Source organism: Schistocerca nitens, chromosome 6, assembly GCF_023898315.1.
Source record: "Schistocerca nitens isolate TAMUIC-IGC-003100 chromosome 6, iqSchNite1.1, whole genome shotgun sequence".
Taxonomy (NCBI): domain Eukaryota; kingdom Metazoa; phylum Arthropoda; class Insecta; order Orthoptera; family Acrididae; genus Schistocerca; species Schistocerca nitens.
In genome coordinates this window covers 357,304,795-357,323,641 of record NC_064619.1, presented here as the reverse complement: position 1 = coordinate 357,323,641, position 18,847 = coordinate 357,304,795, and the positions used below count along the sequence as shown (strand labels likewise).

The following is an 18,847-nucleotide window of genomic DNA, read 5'->3' as shown; positions in this document are numbered from 1 at the left end:
CTATGTGTTAAGCTCTACCTGCTGTTGTCAATTGAAAAGAATATCGGTAGCTCTCAGCTAAACCAATAATTAACATGTAATGAGGAAGCAAATTTAAAAACAAATGTGTTGCTACGACGCTCTCAGCTAAACCAATTATTAACAAATAATCAGGAAGCAAATTTAAAAACAAATGTATTCCTACGATACTGAACTTTTTAAACTCCATTTTATTTTAAAAAAATAATACAAAATATAATTTTGCATTATTTTTCACAAACACCAAATTTTAAATTTATAGCTCCACTTATTCTTTGTGCAGATACACTCAGAAATTCACGCCCACATTTATAATACTACTAGCAATATTTCAAGACTAACTGACACAGCTACTAATAGAGCATGTAAAGACAAAATGTTCTATCTCGTGATCGTGTTATTCTTAGTGACTGTATAAAACATTATGTACTTACTATTTATAGTGCTATTCCAGAAATGCTTCTTTGCTAATGCGTTAATCGTTGTTAAACCAAAGTTTCGTGTACTGCATTAAATCGTGTGCTTTTGACTTATTTAGTGACTTACTTCATCGGATATCACAGAAATCGTCTTTGTATGTTTAGTGATGTTTTTTACGTTTTCACGTGGGGCGTTACAATTGCCAAGATGTTGTACACAATGTACTACTTGCATATTTACCCACATTCGCCTTCTATGTGTGGTTGTGTTTCTGTTGGCTCATATTATAAATTACTAATAATCATAGTTCATAATGAGAATAGAAAGTACTCGAACAACTCACAATTTCGCCTAACGAGCGATTTACTTATTAAAGGAAGTGGGAAATACGTCGGCTGGCACTAAAATGTCAGTGACACCAGGAATTTTAAATGGTTGAACTGAAATACCCTGCTACTATATCGGCAACGCAAATGCGTACAAAATCGTTGACAGTTAGCAACGACTCTCTCCCCGTCTTCCAACTGTCAAGTAATGAGTTATTGAAATCAAAGCGTTCGTAGTTCTATTGAACAGATGATCCGTGTGATTAATGTCTAAAAATTGGCAGAGCTGATGAAAGCATTACAAGAGTGTACAATCTGGTGTAAGACAGCCGACGGGTAAAGATATACAAAATAGCAACCATCACGTGAATGTCAGAGGGAAGAATTTGGTATATTGCTACGTGGGTAATAAACCAAAGCTTCGTGCAAGACCTGCGCCGCGTTTATTTGTAGAACGCAGGCTGAAAGAAAATTTGAAAATTAACTCTACGTCAAGTCCTGACTGGTTTGAAGAATAAACAAAGTTTCTACTGGACCCATTTGTTAATGTGTCACGTCAGACTCTGAACAGCTGTCAGAGCTGTAGCTGATGGGCCTGTACCCAAAAGAAGTTAGGTCTCCTTAATCCACTGGCATCGGCGTGTCACGGGATGAAAGCGGAAGACATCTTACTCACGATCTTGAAATCAGCAAAATAATAACTGACGAAAGCTACGCATGCGTTTTGGACCAACTGTATACAAAAATGCAGGAGCATACGGTTGGACTGGAAAAGAAGAGAATTTACCTGTCCACAAATGTTAACTGGCAGTGGTCAAGTCAGAGGATTTGACGTATGAGTTGTTGGTAAGTCCACTCGAATTTTGAACCCCTAGTCCCATAAACAAAGAAAATTGTAGCTGTAACTTTTTAGATTCCAATGAACATATTGCAGCAGCAGTAGACACTGATCAGCCTAAACATTATGACAACTAAAGCGGCAGTAAAAGTTTGTATGGAGGGCAGGTACATGGGGGCGGGAGGAGAGAGCGGGGTGGGGGTGGGAATCACCATAGCCAAGATATGGGGTGCAATTGGGGGAATCCTTTGAGAAAAGCGACTTTGACAAATGGCAGATTATTATTACGCTGAGCTATCGCGTTTCGACCGTAGATCTTTGCAAACGTGTCGGATCCTCGGGTGAATCACGTTTTGGCTACACTAGGTCGATGGTCGTCTCCACAAACGCTGTCAACGAGGTCAATGATGGCTCGAAACGTGCAACGCGCCATGGACGCAGGCTGGTGGGAGCAATATAATGCTATGGGAGATGTTCTCCTGCGCTTGTATGGGACCTGTGGCAGTAATCGAAGACACACTAGCAGCTAAGAACCATCTGCATCCCTTCGTGCATCGTGCTGCAGTGGTTTGAGGAGCATTATAGCGAATTGATGTTGATGTCTCGGCTACCAAATTCGCCTGATGTATACCCTATGAAACCATGTGGTTCGCTATCAGGCACCATCACCGCGTACGAAAATCAGTGGCCCGTTATTTAGGCGAATTACATGCCTCATGCCTCCACAAACCTACCAATAAGCTGCCGAATGCCTGATAAGCAGAATCAGTGATGTACTGTATCTCGTTCCAAAGACAGACAAACAGGCTATTAAGCAGGTGGTCATAATGTTTTAACTCATCAGTGTATTATCATATTGTAGACCTTCGAAATTTTTTTTTTGTTCAGGGATGAAATGTGCTGACTGAAAAACAGACTAAGTGCATTTTCTTATTAAATACGGTCTTTCTTTTCCAGGTCTACTAATTTTCTTCTTGCTCTTGTATCTAGAAGATAGCCGCTCATGTGTAAAATCTGTAAACACTGTGTACCATAATTAGTAATAAGAACTGACACGAGTGAAAATATACGATAATAGTTGTATAAAAATTTCAGTAGTAATTGGTCAGCAAACATGCTGTTTGCGACGTAATTACGAATGTCTCGTTACGAATCACTACTGACTTCAGTATGAAATATTATCCTAATTTTGTGAAAATGTATTTGGAATTCAGCATCAAACTAGGTCAGGTTCCATCTACGGCCTGCATTAAGATGTACGTAAGAGTACTTCAGTACATCACCTGCTACAACGCACTGCACACACCTGTCATCTTCGGATTGGGAAATAATATGAACTCTGCTCTGCAGTGCATTACGAATTCTTTCAAACACTCAGGATAACCTGTTAAAGCATGATAAGACTGTGTGTTATGCAACTATAGTTCTTCAGTCGTATATATCGGAGATGACCGTTGACAGAAGAATCCAGAAGATTGAGGTCGGGTGATCCTGGAGGTCAAGGTACAGCCCCTGCTTGGCCTATATACTTTGGATTATATTGGGGCTTCAGCTAAATGCTCTGTGCCCTAATATACATGTATCTCATTCGCCAACGTTTCACAGGCGGAAGATCGTGAAGCAGTTCTGGAAGCTTCCTTTCCCAGAAACCGAGGGAACTCTTTTCCATCAGGTTTACTTGGAAGAATGCTTGGCTGGCTTATACGATCGCCTGGTACACTTAGCCACACATAGAATTAGAAACGTTATTGAAAAAATGGCTCAAATGGCTCTGAGCACTATGGGACTCAACATCTTAGGTCATAAGTCCCCTAGAACTTAGAACTACTTAAACCTAACTAAACTAAGGACATCACACACACCCATGCCCGAGGCAGGATTCGAACCTGCGACCGTAGCAGTCCCGCGGTTCCGGACTGCATCGCCAGAACCGCACGGCCACCGCGGCCGGCAAACATTATTGATATAGTGGTTCATGAACAGCATGTGAATCGATGTAACATTCAGCCCTATTGGATGGGGACTTCTGAAAATAGTGTATATTCCAAATACTGAAACGCGTCAGGCTAGAGCCATTCCATCGTTTCATTTTATTACTATCATCCTCTTCTTGATCATACAACACTTTTGGTTTTTTTCTCTGATTAAGTTTAGAAGATTATATATTGAAACTGGGACGTAGATGATTAGGTCATTAAGATTAATTTGGTGATGAGTCTGCATTATCTACTAGGTTGGTAAACTGGACTAGTCTCAGCGAGCTTTCGCAGCGTCGGATGGCCCATTGTCCAGAAATTGCAGTCCGACTGGGAAAGACTTTCACGAGTTATAAGAGCTTTGCTATTACAGAGGATTCAGCAAAATGCTCTGTGCCCTAATATACATGTATCTCATTCGCCAACGTTTCACAGGCGGAAGATCGTGAAGCAGTTCTGGAAGCTTCCTTTCCCAGAAACCGAGGGAACTCTTTTCCATCAGTTTTACTTGGAAGAATGCTTGGCTGGCTTAGACGTTTCTGGATGAGGTATCGAATATATTGCTTCCATCTACTTATACCTCCCGAGGAGATCACGAATGTAAAATTAGAGAGATTCGAGCGCGCACGGAGGCTTTCAGACAGTCGTTCTTCCCGCGAACCATACGCGACTGGAACAGAAAAGGGAGGTAATGACAGTGGCACGTAAAGTGCCCTCCGCCACACACCGTTGGGTGGCTTGCGGAGTATAAATGTAGATGTAGATGTAGATGTAGATTGTTACCCATCCAGTGAGCAGGAATAGCAGTTAGGCACCCGTCTGCTGAGCTCTGGATGCAAGGCGCTGCGTTGGAGGACGCAGGCAAAATTTTTCGCAGAAAGTGAACACGCAAGTGGCAAACGGTCTGTACAAATTACCCCACGGCAGTGTGGCATAGAGGAATCGTTGGATCTGCAGGAGACCTGTGCATTTCTTTATAAACTGTTCCACTGATCCAAATTGCCCCCTGCAGCGCTACTGGTCACAGGCCGAACACTAGTCACAAACGGACAAATTGTGGCGGCCAGTTCGTGAGATAACATTGCTAGGTGCGTATTAGTGTCAAACTTGCCAAATGTTTAGCCCGATTTCTATTGAACTGCCGCCGCATCTTTCTGCTCCAAGGACTCGGAGGTTGTTGAATTGTCTCATGTCGTACAGAGCAGAAGACGCTATGATTGGTCAGCACGAAAAGCAGTAGACAGAGCGGGAGTCAGAGCACCTTCTATCCTTGAAAAATGGAGCCCGCACCAGTCTGATTTGCAACGTTTTTGGCGAGTGGGTGTCTGAATCAGATTGTTAACATTTTATTTAAACTTGCAAAAGTCGGCTAGCAGATGCTGGTGTCTGATTGTGTGCCATCTGGATGGGGTCTCCTCCAGGCTATCATCAGCTGCCTCCGGGGCATACCCAAGGCGCCTTGGATTCGCAGTCAGCATCTGGGCGCACCTAGTACCTGACCTCCTGCCGGACTTCTGGCTGTATGGCGCATACGAGCCTTGCTGCCGTTGGAGTTCGTGACGCTGCGCAAGGCCGGTGACGCTGCGACTCCGCGGTGTCGCCCTTTCGCGCCGAAAACCCGCAGACATGCAGCCTTACGCCTTTCTGAGGTGGGCTCAGCTGCCTGGCGTCATCGCACGCCATCGAGACGCCGCCTGCAGTTGCCGTAGGAGTTATTTTTAAATAAAGTATGTTGATACCGAAGCATACGCGATTCCACGATTCCCGACTGGTTCTTCGCACCCAGTACCCTGCTCACCATCCTGAGTTGGCTTCTTGGCATTCAGTTAATGGACCATTCTGGTACCGTAACAAGACAGTCGTTTTAACTTTTCTCCATTCACGAGCGGTACAGGAAAAGAATAACTTTAGTGGTTCAAATGGTTCTGAGCACTATGGGACTTAACATCTGAGGTCATCAGTCCCCTAGAACTTAGAACTACTTAAACCTAACTAGCCTAAGGACATCACACACATCCACGCCCGAGGCAGGATTCGAACCTGCGACCGTAGCGGTCGCGCTGTTCCAGACTGTAGCGCCTAGAACCGCTCGGCCACCTCGTCCGGCTAACTTTAATGGTTTATACTATATAGTGACATGTACATATAGATGCACACTCTAGTGTCTGTATTCAGACGATTCTGTATATTTCCCATTTTTATTATTTCACATGTATTACGAGTAAACATAAAGATTAATACTTCACACAAAACACACAATGATTTCACAAGCTGCGACATGGTGGCGAATAGTGAAGTGATCAAAAAGGTGTAACATAAATTTATTTTATTTCCGTCTGTGATCAGGAATTGTTACATCCTTAGAGTACCCGTTTCGGCGAGCGATGACCATTTTCAGATCTGTTTCAAAACGTATCCTAATATAACGAAGCCATAGTGGCATCGTCAAAAAATTAGAGTAGCCTCGTCGCGCATACACTGACAAGCCAAAACATTACGACCACCACCCATCACAACATTGGATAGCTGGTGAGGTTGCGGCACGTGACGCGGCAACAAAAGTAAGTAAGCGTTGCAGACATGGACTGGGGATCACCCTAGAGAAGATATGGGCTGCAAATGGGAAATGATTGAGATAAGCGACATTGACAAAGGCTTGTGAACGAGTATCGAGTATATCGAAAACGGTGAAGATGATCGAATTTTCACGTGTTACTGTCGTGAGCATCTACGGAAAGAGTGTAAGTAGCCTGATTATATGTTTGTATGTTGGCAGCGCTATAGATTGTATTAATATCGCTGACAGCGCACTACGCCCTCGATAAGAGACTCTGTGGTTGCAAGGACTAGCAATTAACAGTTAGCGAGCAGACAGGTAAGGGTTTGGACATGATGTCTTAGTGGAGACTCAGTATTGGTAGGACATGCATTGTAAAATGAGAAAGGATGTAGTTGGTAATGTTTTGTTAGTGAAATTATTGACAACTATATAATTTTTGGAACTGGATGTCACATGAATAAGGTAAAATCTTCTAAATACGTTGTTTGCTCTTCAACAAAATATTTCTTTTGCTAACCATATGCCTCCTAGTAGTTAGAGTCTATAGTAGAATCTTTTTATTTAGTTGGCTTTAGTTGCTGCATGCTGAAATTGCTATAGTTCGTCTTATGAAGATTTTCTGTGAGGTAAGTGACTTATAAAAACGTGTAGGTTATTGTTAGGATTTCTTGCAATTCAGGGCCATTCTTTTGTGTTAATTATTTGAAGCCATGTTGTCATTGTATAGCAGTGAGATTGCGTTGCGGTTGTATATTGAGGGTAATAAATTAATAGGTTAAGTTTGAGTAGTCTTTGTCAGGGAAAATTCTGTAGGTCAGTGTTGAAATGATAAAAATAAGTAAAGAAACAGTAGTTTCAGTTTCACTCAGTAGTTTCAGTTACACAAAGAAGTTTCAAGAGGTAGAAGGGCAGTGAAACTACCACTAGCCGCTAAATGTTTGGAGGTCCACGACTCTTCACATGACGTCGTGTTCGGAGACTTGTCTGCTCTGTAAAATAGGATAGATGGTGATCAGTCGTATCTCTGCCGAAAGAGAACAAGGATCGTGCACACACAAGTGTCTCAGAGCACAGCGTTCATCGTACATTGTTGAATATCGAGCCCGCAGCAGACGACCCGTACGTGTTCACATGTTGACCCAAGACCTCAAATGGTTCAAATGGCTCTGAGCACTATGCGACTTAACATCTGAGGTCATCAGTCGCCTAGAACTTATAACTAATTAAACCTAACTAACCTAAGGACATCACACACATCCATGCCCGAGGCAGGATTCGAACCTGCGACCGTAGCGGTCTTGCGGTTCCAGACTGCAGCGCCTTTAACCGCACGGCCACTTCAGCCGGCACCCAAGACCTCGTCAGTTACGACTGCAGTGGGCGCGGGACCGTCGGGATTCGACGTCGATCATTGGAAAAGTGTCGGCTCTTCGGGCGAGTCACATTTTTTTTGCACTAGGTCGATGGCTGTCTCCACAAACATCGTCATCGAGGTGAACGGTGGCTCGAAACATGCAGCACGCCACGGACGCAGTCTGGTGGGGAGCAGTATTATGCTACGGGAGACATTCTCCTGCGCTTGCATGAGACCTGTGGTAGTGACCGAAGACACGGTGACAGCTGCGAATCACCTGCATCCCTTCATGCTTGATGTCTTTCCCGACGGCGATGTCATCTTTCAGCAGAACAGTTGTCCTTGTCTAGGAGGCAGAACCGTGCTACCGTGGTTTGAGGAGCATTATAGCGAACTCACGTTGGCGTCTCGGCGACCGAATTCGCCTGATGTAAATCCTGTGCAATCTATCTGTGTCACTATTTGGCGCCATCACCGAGCACGCAAACTATTTATGCGAATTGCATGACTTGTGCGTAGTCGTCTAATGCTACATAACTCCACAAACCTGCCAACAAACTGTCGGATCCGCGATACACAGAATCAGTGATGTATTTCGTTTCGAAGACGGAAAAATAAGCTATTAGTAGGTGGTCATAATGTTTTGGCTCATCTTTATTTTTAAAGTATGTTATATACTATAGATAGTTATATACACTATATGTACTGTATAACATACTTTAAATACAAAGATGAGCCAAAACTGAGACAAATTGTCAGCGGAATCATCTCGTTAATAGGGCTGGTTTTCATAACAAACTGCCAGGAACAGTGGCACTGTTAAAAATATGGTTCCGCTGATACTGTGGCTTAATGTATACCGCATTTTAAAAATGTGCGACGATGCCTATTTCATGATGCCACTATGGTTTTATTGTATTAGGGCATGTTTTCAAACGTATCTGAAGATGGTCATCGCTGAGCAAAAGCAGTAGTCTATGGACCTAAACATTTTTTTATCATAGAAGGAAATAAAAGAAATTTATTTTAAAATAATTTGTTTGAAGGAAAAGGTTGTCACAGACATTTTCAGACATCAATTTGCACAATCACAATATTCTGCAGATACAACATTCGGACGACTATACTGTTCTCAGTTCTAAGAAATTTGTAATGTGGAAAAGGGGAGACGAGATTTACGTTGGTTGGAAATTTCATAGTGGAAACCACTTATTTTAAACTGATACAAAATAGGTAGCACTCGTCCCTGACTGTGTTACAAAAATGAAGAGCTTAGAGGAAGAAGCAGTGACACTTTCTGCGGGACCCGTCCATCATTTTGCTGGAAAATGGCTAAAGTTGCAATCGATTTGCTCGATCGATGGTCGTGAGAAGTGCCGCACCATCCACCACAATCCCCGACTTAGCCCTCGTGACTTCGACTTGATACCTAAATAAAAGGAAGAACTTCAGGACATTCCCTTCAGAACTGTTACAGAAATTTATCGGGAAACAGACCGCTCCACTCGAACTATTAACACAACTGGTCCTGCTAACGGTATCCTCCGACTTTCACATAGCTGGCAACGGGCTATACACAACACTAGTGATTACTATGAAGAGCAGTAAAAGCTTGGAACATGTATCTAGCAGTGGAAAAATGGAAAAATGCTCCCACAAAAAATAGCGATATGTTTGTGTTTATTTAAAAGACTCTGACTGAAAGTGGGGTAAGAGCTGCCTCGTTTTATCTTCCTCAGCACCTTTAGAAACTTTCCAAAAAAAATTTGGCATGCAAACGGTCGGAGTATTTTAAGTAAACGAGAACATTTTCACATTTTTTGCATTCCGTCAGGAACATTTTTCTTCTGGTTCTCTGCTTTCGCCTGATACAACACGACATGTGACGAATATAAAAAGAAATGTATTGATCATTTAAATTTAGACAGTTTACTTATGTGAAACTGAAATTATATGAAATGTAATAGTCAGCCAATACGTTGCACACATTTTTTAAAAAAAAATTTAAAGTTGTCATGTAATTTCATGTAACTTTTACCATTGTGATAAAGATGGTCTTAGAATGATCGAAACCTGGTTAACGTGTTTTTTAAAAAAATGTGGCGACCACTTGGTTGACTATTACATTTTATGTAATTGCATATACGGTTGCTCAGCCCACAGCCACAAGGTGTTTAAAATATCATGAAACTGAAATAACCAAAACAAATTTTACACCTCGGGCCGGATTTTAACCGTAAAAAGATCTTGCATATGCTTCAGTACGTGGGGCTCCCAGACGATAACGCCGACACTTTACAACATATTTCTTCGTGCTACGTCACTTTATATACTACGTTTTCACCTCACACCGTATTTTACGTGCCTATTTTACATCTACAAGTAGGGTAACTTCGAATCTCTGTATCTTGGAAACGGACAAAGATATGAATAACATTTTCAAGGTTATTCGAGATCGTGATCTTAGGAATACATCCCAAAAATGACAGTCTTTTGCTGTGCATAGCCGTCTCGAAATTCGTGGCTGCGTTTTGGTACCCAAGATATTAGTTTTTGGCGTGTCTCTCCATAACGTATAAAGATTTCTGAAAACGGGGACATGGCTCTTGAAGATAGATGGCTACAGAATATATACTTAAAATCTGGGCAATAAGGTGCGGTTATTTATTATTCAGATATCGCCTCAGAACGGATTTTATGTGTAGAAGTAAGGTAACTTAGAACCTCCGTATCTTGAAAATAGACAAATATGTGGAGAAAATTTCAGGGTTGTTCGGGATCGGATCTTAGGAATATATCGTTACAATCTGAGCCGTTTGCTGTTCATAATCTTGGCTAGGTTTTGGTCTGCTGGCGACGGGAAAAATGTAGTAAAAATCGAACCTTTTTGTGGGGCTTTCCGAGGAACGGTTCATGAGCTAATAGTGCCTTCATAAATCTCATGAAGCTTACTGTATATCACATCAAATGCAAAAAGAACCATCCGATTTGCTTCAATTACGTAAGCAGGAAGAAGTATGAAATATTCATACCTTTGATCCTATACTATAGGCTAGTGAAACTAAGACGATCTTTCTGTTGGGTATACGAATGGTCCCTAGCCCAAAGTCTATTCACAACATTTGACCTTACCGTTTTATTACTAGAGGAATCCGAAGTATGAGCACTGAAAAGTCTCTCTTTCATGTGCGACGTTTTTGAACGACAGCCTTGCATGTTGTCCCAGGCAGACCGAATTTTTATATCTTCTGAATAAACAGCTGCCACTATTAAATTTCGAACTACCGTATTTTAGTAGGTGAAGAGCCGACCTTTGAACTGGTGAAGTGTTTAAGTAGTGTAGGTTGTGAGCTGACCTGCAGCGGTGGGAGCGAGGGCGGCACCTGCCACACGTTGGGCGGCGCGCCCGCCGTGCAGTACCCGGTGCCGGCGCTGACGCTGCCCGCCTGGGAGGCAGGTGCCGCCGCAGCCTGCGAATCCGGCCGGACTCCGGCGGAGACCTCGCAAGCGGGCAGCAGCAGAGTCTGAGCCGGCGGCAGAGCCAGCGGCCGCGGCGGGCTCTTCACGTCGGTCGTCGGTTGCTGCAGCGGCAGTGCCACCGCTGTTGGAGTACTCCACGTCGTCGTGGTCTGCTCGCGTTCTACTTGCGGTATTGTTATGTCACATTGCGGTGCCGTCTGAGGGATGGAGTCCCGGGAAGGCAGTGGAGTCAGTGTCTCTGCACATTCCAGGTGATTCTTCGGGCTATATGGACGTTGTTCTGCGCTCTTCGTCGACGGAAAATGCACTTTCGACTCCGTAAGCTGGTGTTCTACGGTCGCCGATGGTTTTTCAGTTAGAAAAGGTGTAATCGACGCTGTCACAGCTGGTGGTATCGTGTCGGTGACATTTCCTGACGACTGGTGACTGTCGGCCTGGGATTTTCCTTCGACGCATTGCTCCTGGAATTTTGAAATAATAGGTTTTAATGATGTTTATTGGAGCGGTGAGTCATTCACTCCACGTCGCCTATTTACATTTAATTTTATTTTCTAGATCTTCAGATGCATTTTCTTTAGTTTTGGGGTGCTTTACGTACTGACTTCGCAAGCTAATGTGCTGAATATATAACAGCTATTCGTGCTGGTCGCTTGTAAACAAAGGTAAACACGTTGGCAGATGTATTCTAAATGACCATTGAACTTAAGAAATTGTGTAGGTATGTCAGACAATTAACAAGTGTAAAACCAATATGCTGCGTAATTCGTAATCTGAACAGAAGCCAGTGAAGATAAGTAATTATGATGAAGTGATACATTCGGGACAAAGGCAAGCGATGCTAACTGTGACACAGAAAGAAATCAATCTGAAAAAAAACTTTATGTTTATTTGTAGCAACTGAATGCAGTATACAGAAGTAAATATTCAGCGTTTCTGAATGTCAGTTAGAAATATTATTTTTCTAAACTTTTTATGTGATACGATACTTTGTTTTCAAAAGAATCGCATCTATAGTCGTTAGCATCTCAGTAGCACTCTCGAACTAACTGCACTAATGGATAATGGATCTCAGCATCTCAGTAGCACCCTCGAACTAACTGCACTAATGGACACAGATTCATATGTGTAAGGTGAACATTGCTAACATGCGAGGAGTACTCTGGAGTAGGTCCATTACGGTGTCATATGCGGTTTGCTTAGGAGATGCACTACAGTTTCTCATTAATCTGACAATATATCTAATTTGTTCATTTGGCTTCTGTGCAAATGGTTTTATGTGATTAGGCACTTAATATAGTCTCAGACCTGTAATCCTAGATTCTATCAGTGGTTCCATACTCACTGCTTACCACTAATGATCCAATAAAAGTATAAAAATATCATGTGGATTACTTCAGATACAATTTAAGCAGACACAGTCCTATTCGCTAAATGAAGTATACCTCTGTCTCATAGTTGTCAGTTTCCCTACAATAATTCAATAGTAATATTTTTTTCTAAGCAATGGCGTTAACAGCAAATAAAGTATTCTGTTCCCTTGTATATTTTTTGTTTATTGGTAATAGCCTACTTTCCAGGACTTTGCCCACATATGTGCTCGAACACTATTCCCCTCAGCTTATCTCCCCTCTCTGTTCCCACCTCCAACCTCTGTCTATCTCCTTCTCCCCACTCTCTCTAGCTCCTTCCTCTATCAGTCTTTCCTCCACTTTTATCTGTCTTCTCCTCTCCTATCTCTGTGCTTCTCATCTTCTCTCTGTCAAATCCTCCTCTTCCCTCCAAATTCTCCTCCTCCTCTTTCTCTGACCACCTCCTCCTCCTCCTCCTCCCTCCTCTGCCCCTCTCTGTAGTGTACATACTCCCCTCCTCCACCAGTCTTTGTCCATACCGTCCTTCTCCCTTCTCACTATCCATTATCTCCTGTCTCCTCCTTTCCCTTTTCATCCCTCCGTCAAGGTTGGTACTACTCCAACACAACACGCCTCTCATACATTGCAGCCAACATACTGAGAGATGGAAAACCTTCATGTCCCTGTGCATAGGCTGTTATGCAAAGCAGGTCGATAAGGCAGGCTGATACTACTCCTAAACAGCATATCTGTTATACAGGGCAGCCTACATTTTGAGATGTGGAACATTGTTTCATGTCCCTGTCGTTTACGCTGCCCTACAAAGCTGGTCGAACCGGCAGGCGACAGTTTACCTACACAATATGCATGTCATGCAGACCATCTATACGTCAGGTGATGTAAAAAACACACTGAAGGAAGGAAGTTATAAAGCCCGTACTGATACTGAGACCTGCTGTTTTTGTGCCAGATTTCCTTGAAATCGATCCATGTGTTAGGGAGGACATCCCATACATCGACACATACACTGTGCCTTATATATAGAAAGAGATTTAATCCGTACCTTGCTGAATACATTTGAGCGATGGGGTTTTTGTGTAGGTACCTCAGAAACCATACTGCAGCACATCAACCCTGGTGTTATTTCATGTATGTCATTCAGAATTTCATAATTAAAATGACGAGCTTAAGTCGAATAAAATGTATTCCATATTCAGGAAACACTGAGATGAACAAAGGCTGTATCATGTTTCCCTATGAAACTCCAGGTGGCTGTTTTATTTCTGTTAATCAGTTGGCATCTTTGTTCTAGTATGTGTGTTAGTCATAAAGCTTTAATTATCACCTCCAAAATGTGAATTTGTTGTTTATTTGACCTGGAGATCTGCTGTACGTTAAAATGTTTACGCAACGGTATCATAAAAAGCTGCACAGGAGCCAAAGGACAAAGGTGACATACACTGATACAGTGGAGTATTGGGCTGCAAACATGACAATGGTCGCTGCCCTCTAGGCTTCTCAACTGCTCACTCTTTCATAAAAGTCCGCAGAACCAAGGTCCGAGGCGGGAATGTCTAATCGCAGTGTACGGGTACTTAATAAATTGCTATGACCTCTAGACAGTGGGCAAAGCAAGCAGTGAGAAATACCGGTAAAGGTGAAGACTCAGTCGTCATCAGACTAAGTGATTTTTCAGTGTTTGTTGGGACTGCGCTGAGGTCAGCTAAGCAAGCTATTAAGGAGCAAACTTTCTGAATTCTCGTGCCTCGGCTGTAGGACGCTGTGAAGATGGAGGGGAAATTGGCCACGTTGCTGTTCAACAATGCCAAATCTCTTTCCGCACAGGACACAGTCACACCTGATGCTTCGTCGGGCTATCAACTATCAAGTTTTGTCTTGCTTTCCCATCCCATATTCTACTGAGATTACCTCTGCTGACTTACTACTTATTCCTCAGCCGAAGAAATCATTGGATAGCAGGCATGTCCAGAATGACAACGTCATGATTTTCCAAGCGGAACATTTCCTGAACACCAGAAGTGTAAACTGCTACAGCCAAGACCACCCCGAGTCGTCCATCGCTTGTAAAAATTGTTCACATTAATGGATGAGTGTTAGAGAAGGACAAACACCATCTCGAAGATTCGTGGTCACAGCTTGTATATTCGACGCCTTATTTTCCTCTTTTTCTTAGCTTTAATCCTGTCTAGGGGAGAGTCCTCTGTACCCGAGATTTGGCAAATTTATTTTAGTTTAATTTTGTCGTCGGGTGCCCTTCTTGTCGCTGTATCCGTATGTTAACTGTTTTTATACCGTATATTCTGAGGCGGAAGTTGGGAACCTACACAGAATTTGCCGAAACGAGCGTGGGAGCAGCCTAAAATCACCCTCAAGCTGCTCTGTGCACCACTCACAGTCCTTAATTGGCCACGTCTATTCAATACACGTTACTCATTTTCCTGTCTTGCAATCTAGCACGATGCGCGTTACGCTATACGAGCAGGGCTTGAACTTTTCTAGGTTGAAATTGAAAATTTTTCGACTACCGCACTTGGAACAATGTCTTTTATAACAAAATACATTGAGGTGACGAAAGTCATGGGATAGCGATATGCACATACACAGGGGGTGGTAGTACCGCGCATAGCAAGCTATAAAAGGGCAATACGTTGGGAACGATGTCTCTTGTACTCACGTGATTCACGAGAAAAGGTTGTCGACGTGATTATGACCTAACGACGGGAATTAACAGACTGTGAACGTAGAATGGTAGTTGGAACTAGATGAATGGGACATTCCGTTTCGGAGATCGTTAGAGAATTCAGTACTTCGATATCCACAGTATCAAGAGCGTGCCGTGAGTACCAAATTTCAGGCATTACCTCGCACCATGGACAACGCATTGACGATGGCCTTAACTTAACCACCGAGAGCAGCGACGTTTGCGTAGAGTTGTCAGTGCTAACAGACAAGCACCACTGCGTGAAAAAAAAAACACTGAAATCAATGTAGGACGTACAACGAACTATTCATTAGCACAGTGCGGCGAAATTTGGCGTTACTGGGCTGTGGTAGCAGCAGACGACGGACGCGAGTGTCTTTGCTATCAGCACGACGTCGTCTGCAGCTCCTCTCCTGGGCTCGTGGTCATGTCGGTTGGACCCTATATCACTAGAAAACCGGGGACTGGTCAGACGGGTCCGATTTAAGCTGGTAAGAGCTGATGGTAGGGTTCGAGAATGGCTCAGACCCCACAATGCCATGAACCCAGGTTGTCAACAAATGCCTTTGCATGGGATCCTTGAGGATAATTTGCGGCCTTCAACAACTTATTACGGATGACAATGGGCCATGTCAATGGGCCACAATTGTCGGAGACAGAAGAACATTCTGGACAGTTCGAGCGGATGATTCGGGCACAGAACAGGCCTGACATGAGTCCTATGGAACATACTCAAGAAGTCAGTTCGTGCACAGAATTCTGTACCGGCAACAGTTTCGCAATTAAGGACTTCTACAGAGGCAGAACGGCTCAGTATCTCTGCAGGAGACTTTCTATAACTTATTGAGTCCATGTCACGTCGAGCTACTGCACTACGCCTGGCAAAAGCAGGTCCCTCATGATATTCGGAGGTATCCCACGACTTTTGTCACCCCGGTGTACAGTGACAATAACGCAGGAGCAAGAGATGTGGGCTGAAGTGTGGTACCTGCTTGTCAGCGGTGGAGGGCCGCGAGCACCGGCCCGTGGCGGAGTCGGCGGCGGCGTCGGGCTCGGCGGCGCAGACGCGCAGCGCGGCCGACTGCAGCAGGCGCACGCCCAGGGCCGCCGCCGTCTCCAGGAAGCGCGGCAGGTCGCCGGCCGAGACGCGCGCCTCTCCTCTATAGATGAGGTCCAGCAGGCGGCCCAGGTCGTCCGGCTCCACGCCGTGCAGCACCACCGTCACCGGCTCCGCGCCGCAGCTCGGCTGCTCCAGCAGCACGCGCTGCAGCCACAGAGCATAGAAGGATATAGAGCGGCCTTCCCCACGGCGGAGGCCCGTCCGGCATGTGCTCGCCTGCCTCGCCCCTCTGGGCACCTCCCTGGCCGGCTGGGCACAGCCCGCGCTCCTGTTTCCTTCCTAATTGTTTGCTTACTACCTTATATCACCTGATTTTCTGATCTCTAGTTGTTAGTTATTAACATATTCATGGAGATGAACAAATAAACTAAATAATATAGGCGGCGAGATAAAAAAACTTAAACACAAATCAAATTGCATGGTATTACTTTCGCAGAAAAACTTACTTTTTTTTAACACATACTATAATTGCTTGCTAATTTTATTACTTTAGCACGGCAGTAAGCATCCAAAATTACCTGTAGATTATTGTTATGTTTGATATATTGACAAAAGAAATAACGGGAAAAGCAAATAGGTTGTGCACAATTCTTTTTCATTCTTTCTCTGCACCATTGTCTTCCTAGAAATCATAACGGAAAAGCTGTTTTTTAATCCTAGCATAATTCAGCATTTAATGTCTTATTAATTTGAAAATTAGCATAAATTAAAATGAGTAAATAAATAAAGGAGTAAGCTTAATTATTTCTAACAGATTTTTATTATTGGCCTTTGAATGAACAATTTTTTAAAGTTTTTGTCTAATTTTTTGTTCCTCAATATTCTGGCTTTTAACACATATATATTTCTTGATTCTAATACTAAAATAAATTTTCCCAATGCTGTCAATTATCCAGTTTCTGTGATCGTCTTCCCCACCATTTGAGAAGTGTGGCGAGTCGACATATAAATTGAGATTTGAGCACTGGTTGAGCAAACTGTTGCAATAAAAGGTAAGATTGCTCTTTGGTCTCCCTTTCAATGTGCTTGTCTTAAAAATGTTTTCACAAATCCTACATCAAACATTCTTCACATTTTATTTTCCGCTCTAGGCTCCGCACAACGTATCCTCCAATGTATTCCACAACGTCCATACTTAACGTGGAAAAAACTGGCTCAATTGGTAAGAAGGGTTGATCTTCTTCATCACTTCCCCTTGAAACTTCTGCGTCCAACAAGCTTGATTTGGACGTAGACACATTTATTTTATCTTCACTGCTTGATTTAGTTCCAATACCAAGTCCCAAAAGGTCAATTTTATCAAGTGGTATTACATTTTCACTGCTAACATCACTTTCATGCAACTGCTTATGCACAATAATTTTCCTGAACAAGTGTCAAAACTCGTAATCACTTGGGTTGTCGTTGTTTCCTCCTCTCCTTCTGATATAGCAGAACAATCTCTCCAAATGGTCTTGACTTATTTTATACATGGGTATATATTTCATCAACTTCTCCTCTTTTATAAGTCCGACATATGTTCTGCGCATGCTGTTGATGCATATCAGGAAACCCATAAAACCAGTTTTACGGGGACCATTGAGTACTAATCTGCCGTTTTTCTCTTTTAGTTGCAGAATGTAAGTTTCTGCTCTCTCTCTCTGAAGTTAGACAAACATCAAGTTCATTATTTTCATTTATTGCTTCTTTTAAATATTTTTCTCTAATAGTTCTGGAATTTAGTACATCAAATAAATCATTAAAATATTTACGAATTTGATAGTTCCATCACAGTCTTCGAAGCCTGGAATGCCTTTCATTTTACAATATTTCAGTGCATCCGCCACACTCCTACTAAGCAACTGAGCTGCTAGCTTCATTTTTTGATTTTTGAACCAGACATGCTGATTTTTATTTTATTAGCCACACTCATACCTTCCATTTGTTGAAAATGTAACAGTTTATCGAAGACTTTCCAGCATATACCTCTCCCATCTGCGTCCACTAATTCTTGCAAGTCATGGAGAGAATTGCGTACTAACTTTAGCATGTGTGATGGATCGAAAAACACATTGACATGATGAGGTCCTGTTTCGAAATGCGTTACCAGCTGCTTTGGGTCTTTGAAATTACAACCAAATTTTCCGAAACACGCAAAATTGGATGAAGTACCATCACAGGTGATTGAGACGACTTTTATGTTTATGTCTGACAGAAGTTGCAAACACTGAGAAATCAGACAATAAATTTGTTCGCTAGTGATCCCTTTAATGAAGAAGTAACCCAGAGGAGTTTTACACAATGAATTGATGCACACGAGATGGATGGCGAACACTTCATTGGCAATTGGGGCTCCGTCGTCCGTATTTCCACATCCGAGTTCCATGTATCCATACAACTTTTTTCCAACCCAATCAATATGCTGTCGAATGGCCATTGAATCGAATATCAAACTGCACACAAGTCCATGATGAAGTTTGCATTTTTCTTTCAGTACCCGGAAGATTTCTGAGCTGAAACCTGGTTCAGCATTGATGGAAGAAAACCACTTAGCAATTGTTCGTGGATGCGGTAGGCAAGTCTGAAAAGTGTGTCGTACAAAGTTGTAAGCCTTAGGAGAGAGGAAATGCAACGTCGTGGCGAAATTCCGTATGCAGTCATCGTACTGTTTCTTCATGTTTGGATTCACACGCTTTTCTGACTCT

At 42.9% G+C, this 18,847-nt stretch overlaps 1 protein-coding gene across 1 annotated transcript in view; it reads right to left on the bottom strand.

The window, feature by feature from the left end:
• Positions 1-18,847, bottom strand: part of LOC126262488 (zinc finger protein 384-like) — a 463,059-nt gene that overhangs the window by 34,219 nt on the left and 409,993 nt on the right. Inside the window, exons 4-5 of the mRNA XM_049959153.1 lie at positions 16,032-16,307; positions 10,849-11,433 (exon numbers count right to left, since the gene is read on the bottom strand). Of these exons, the coding sequence (XP_049815110.1) occupies positions 10,849-11,433; positions 16,032-16,307 (861 nt within the window). The remainder of the gene's footprint in view (positions 1-10,848; positions 11,434-16,031; positions 16,308-18,847) is intronic.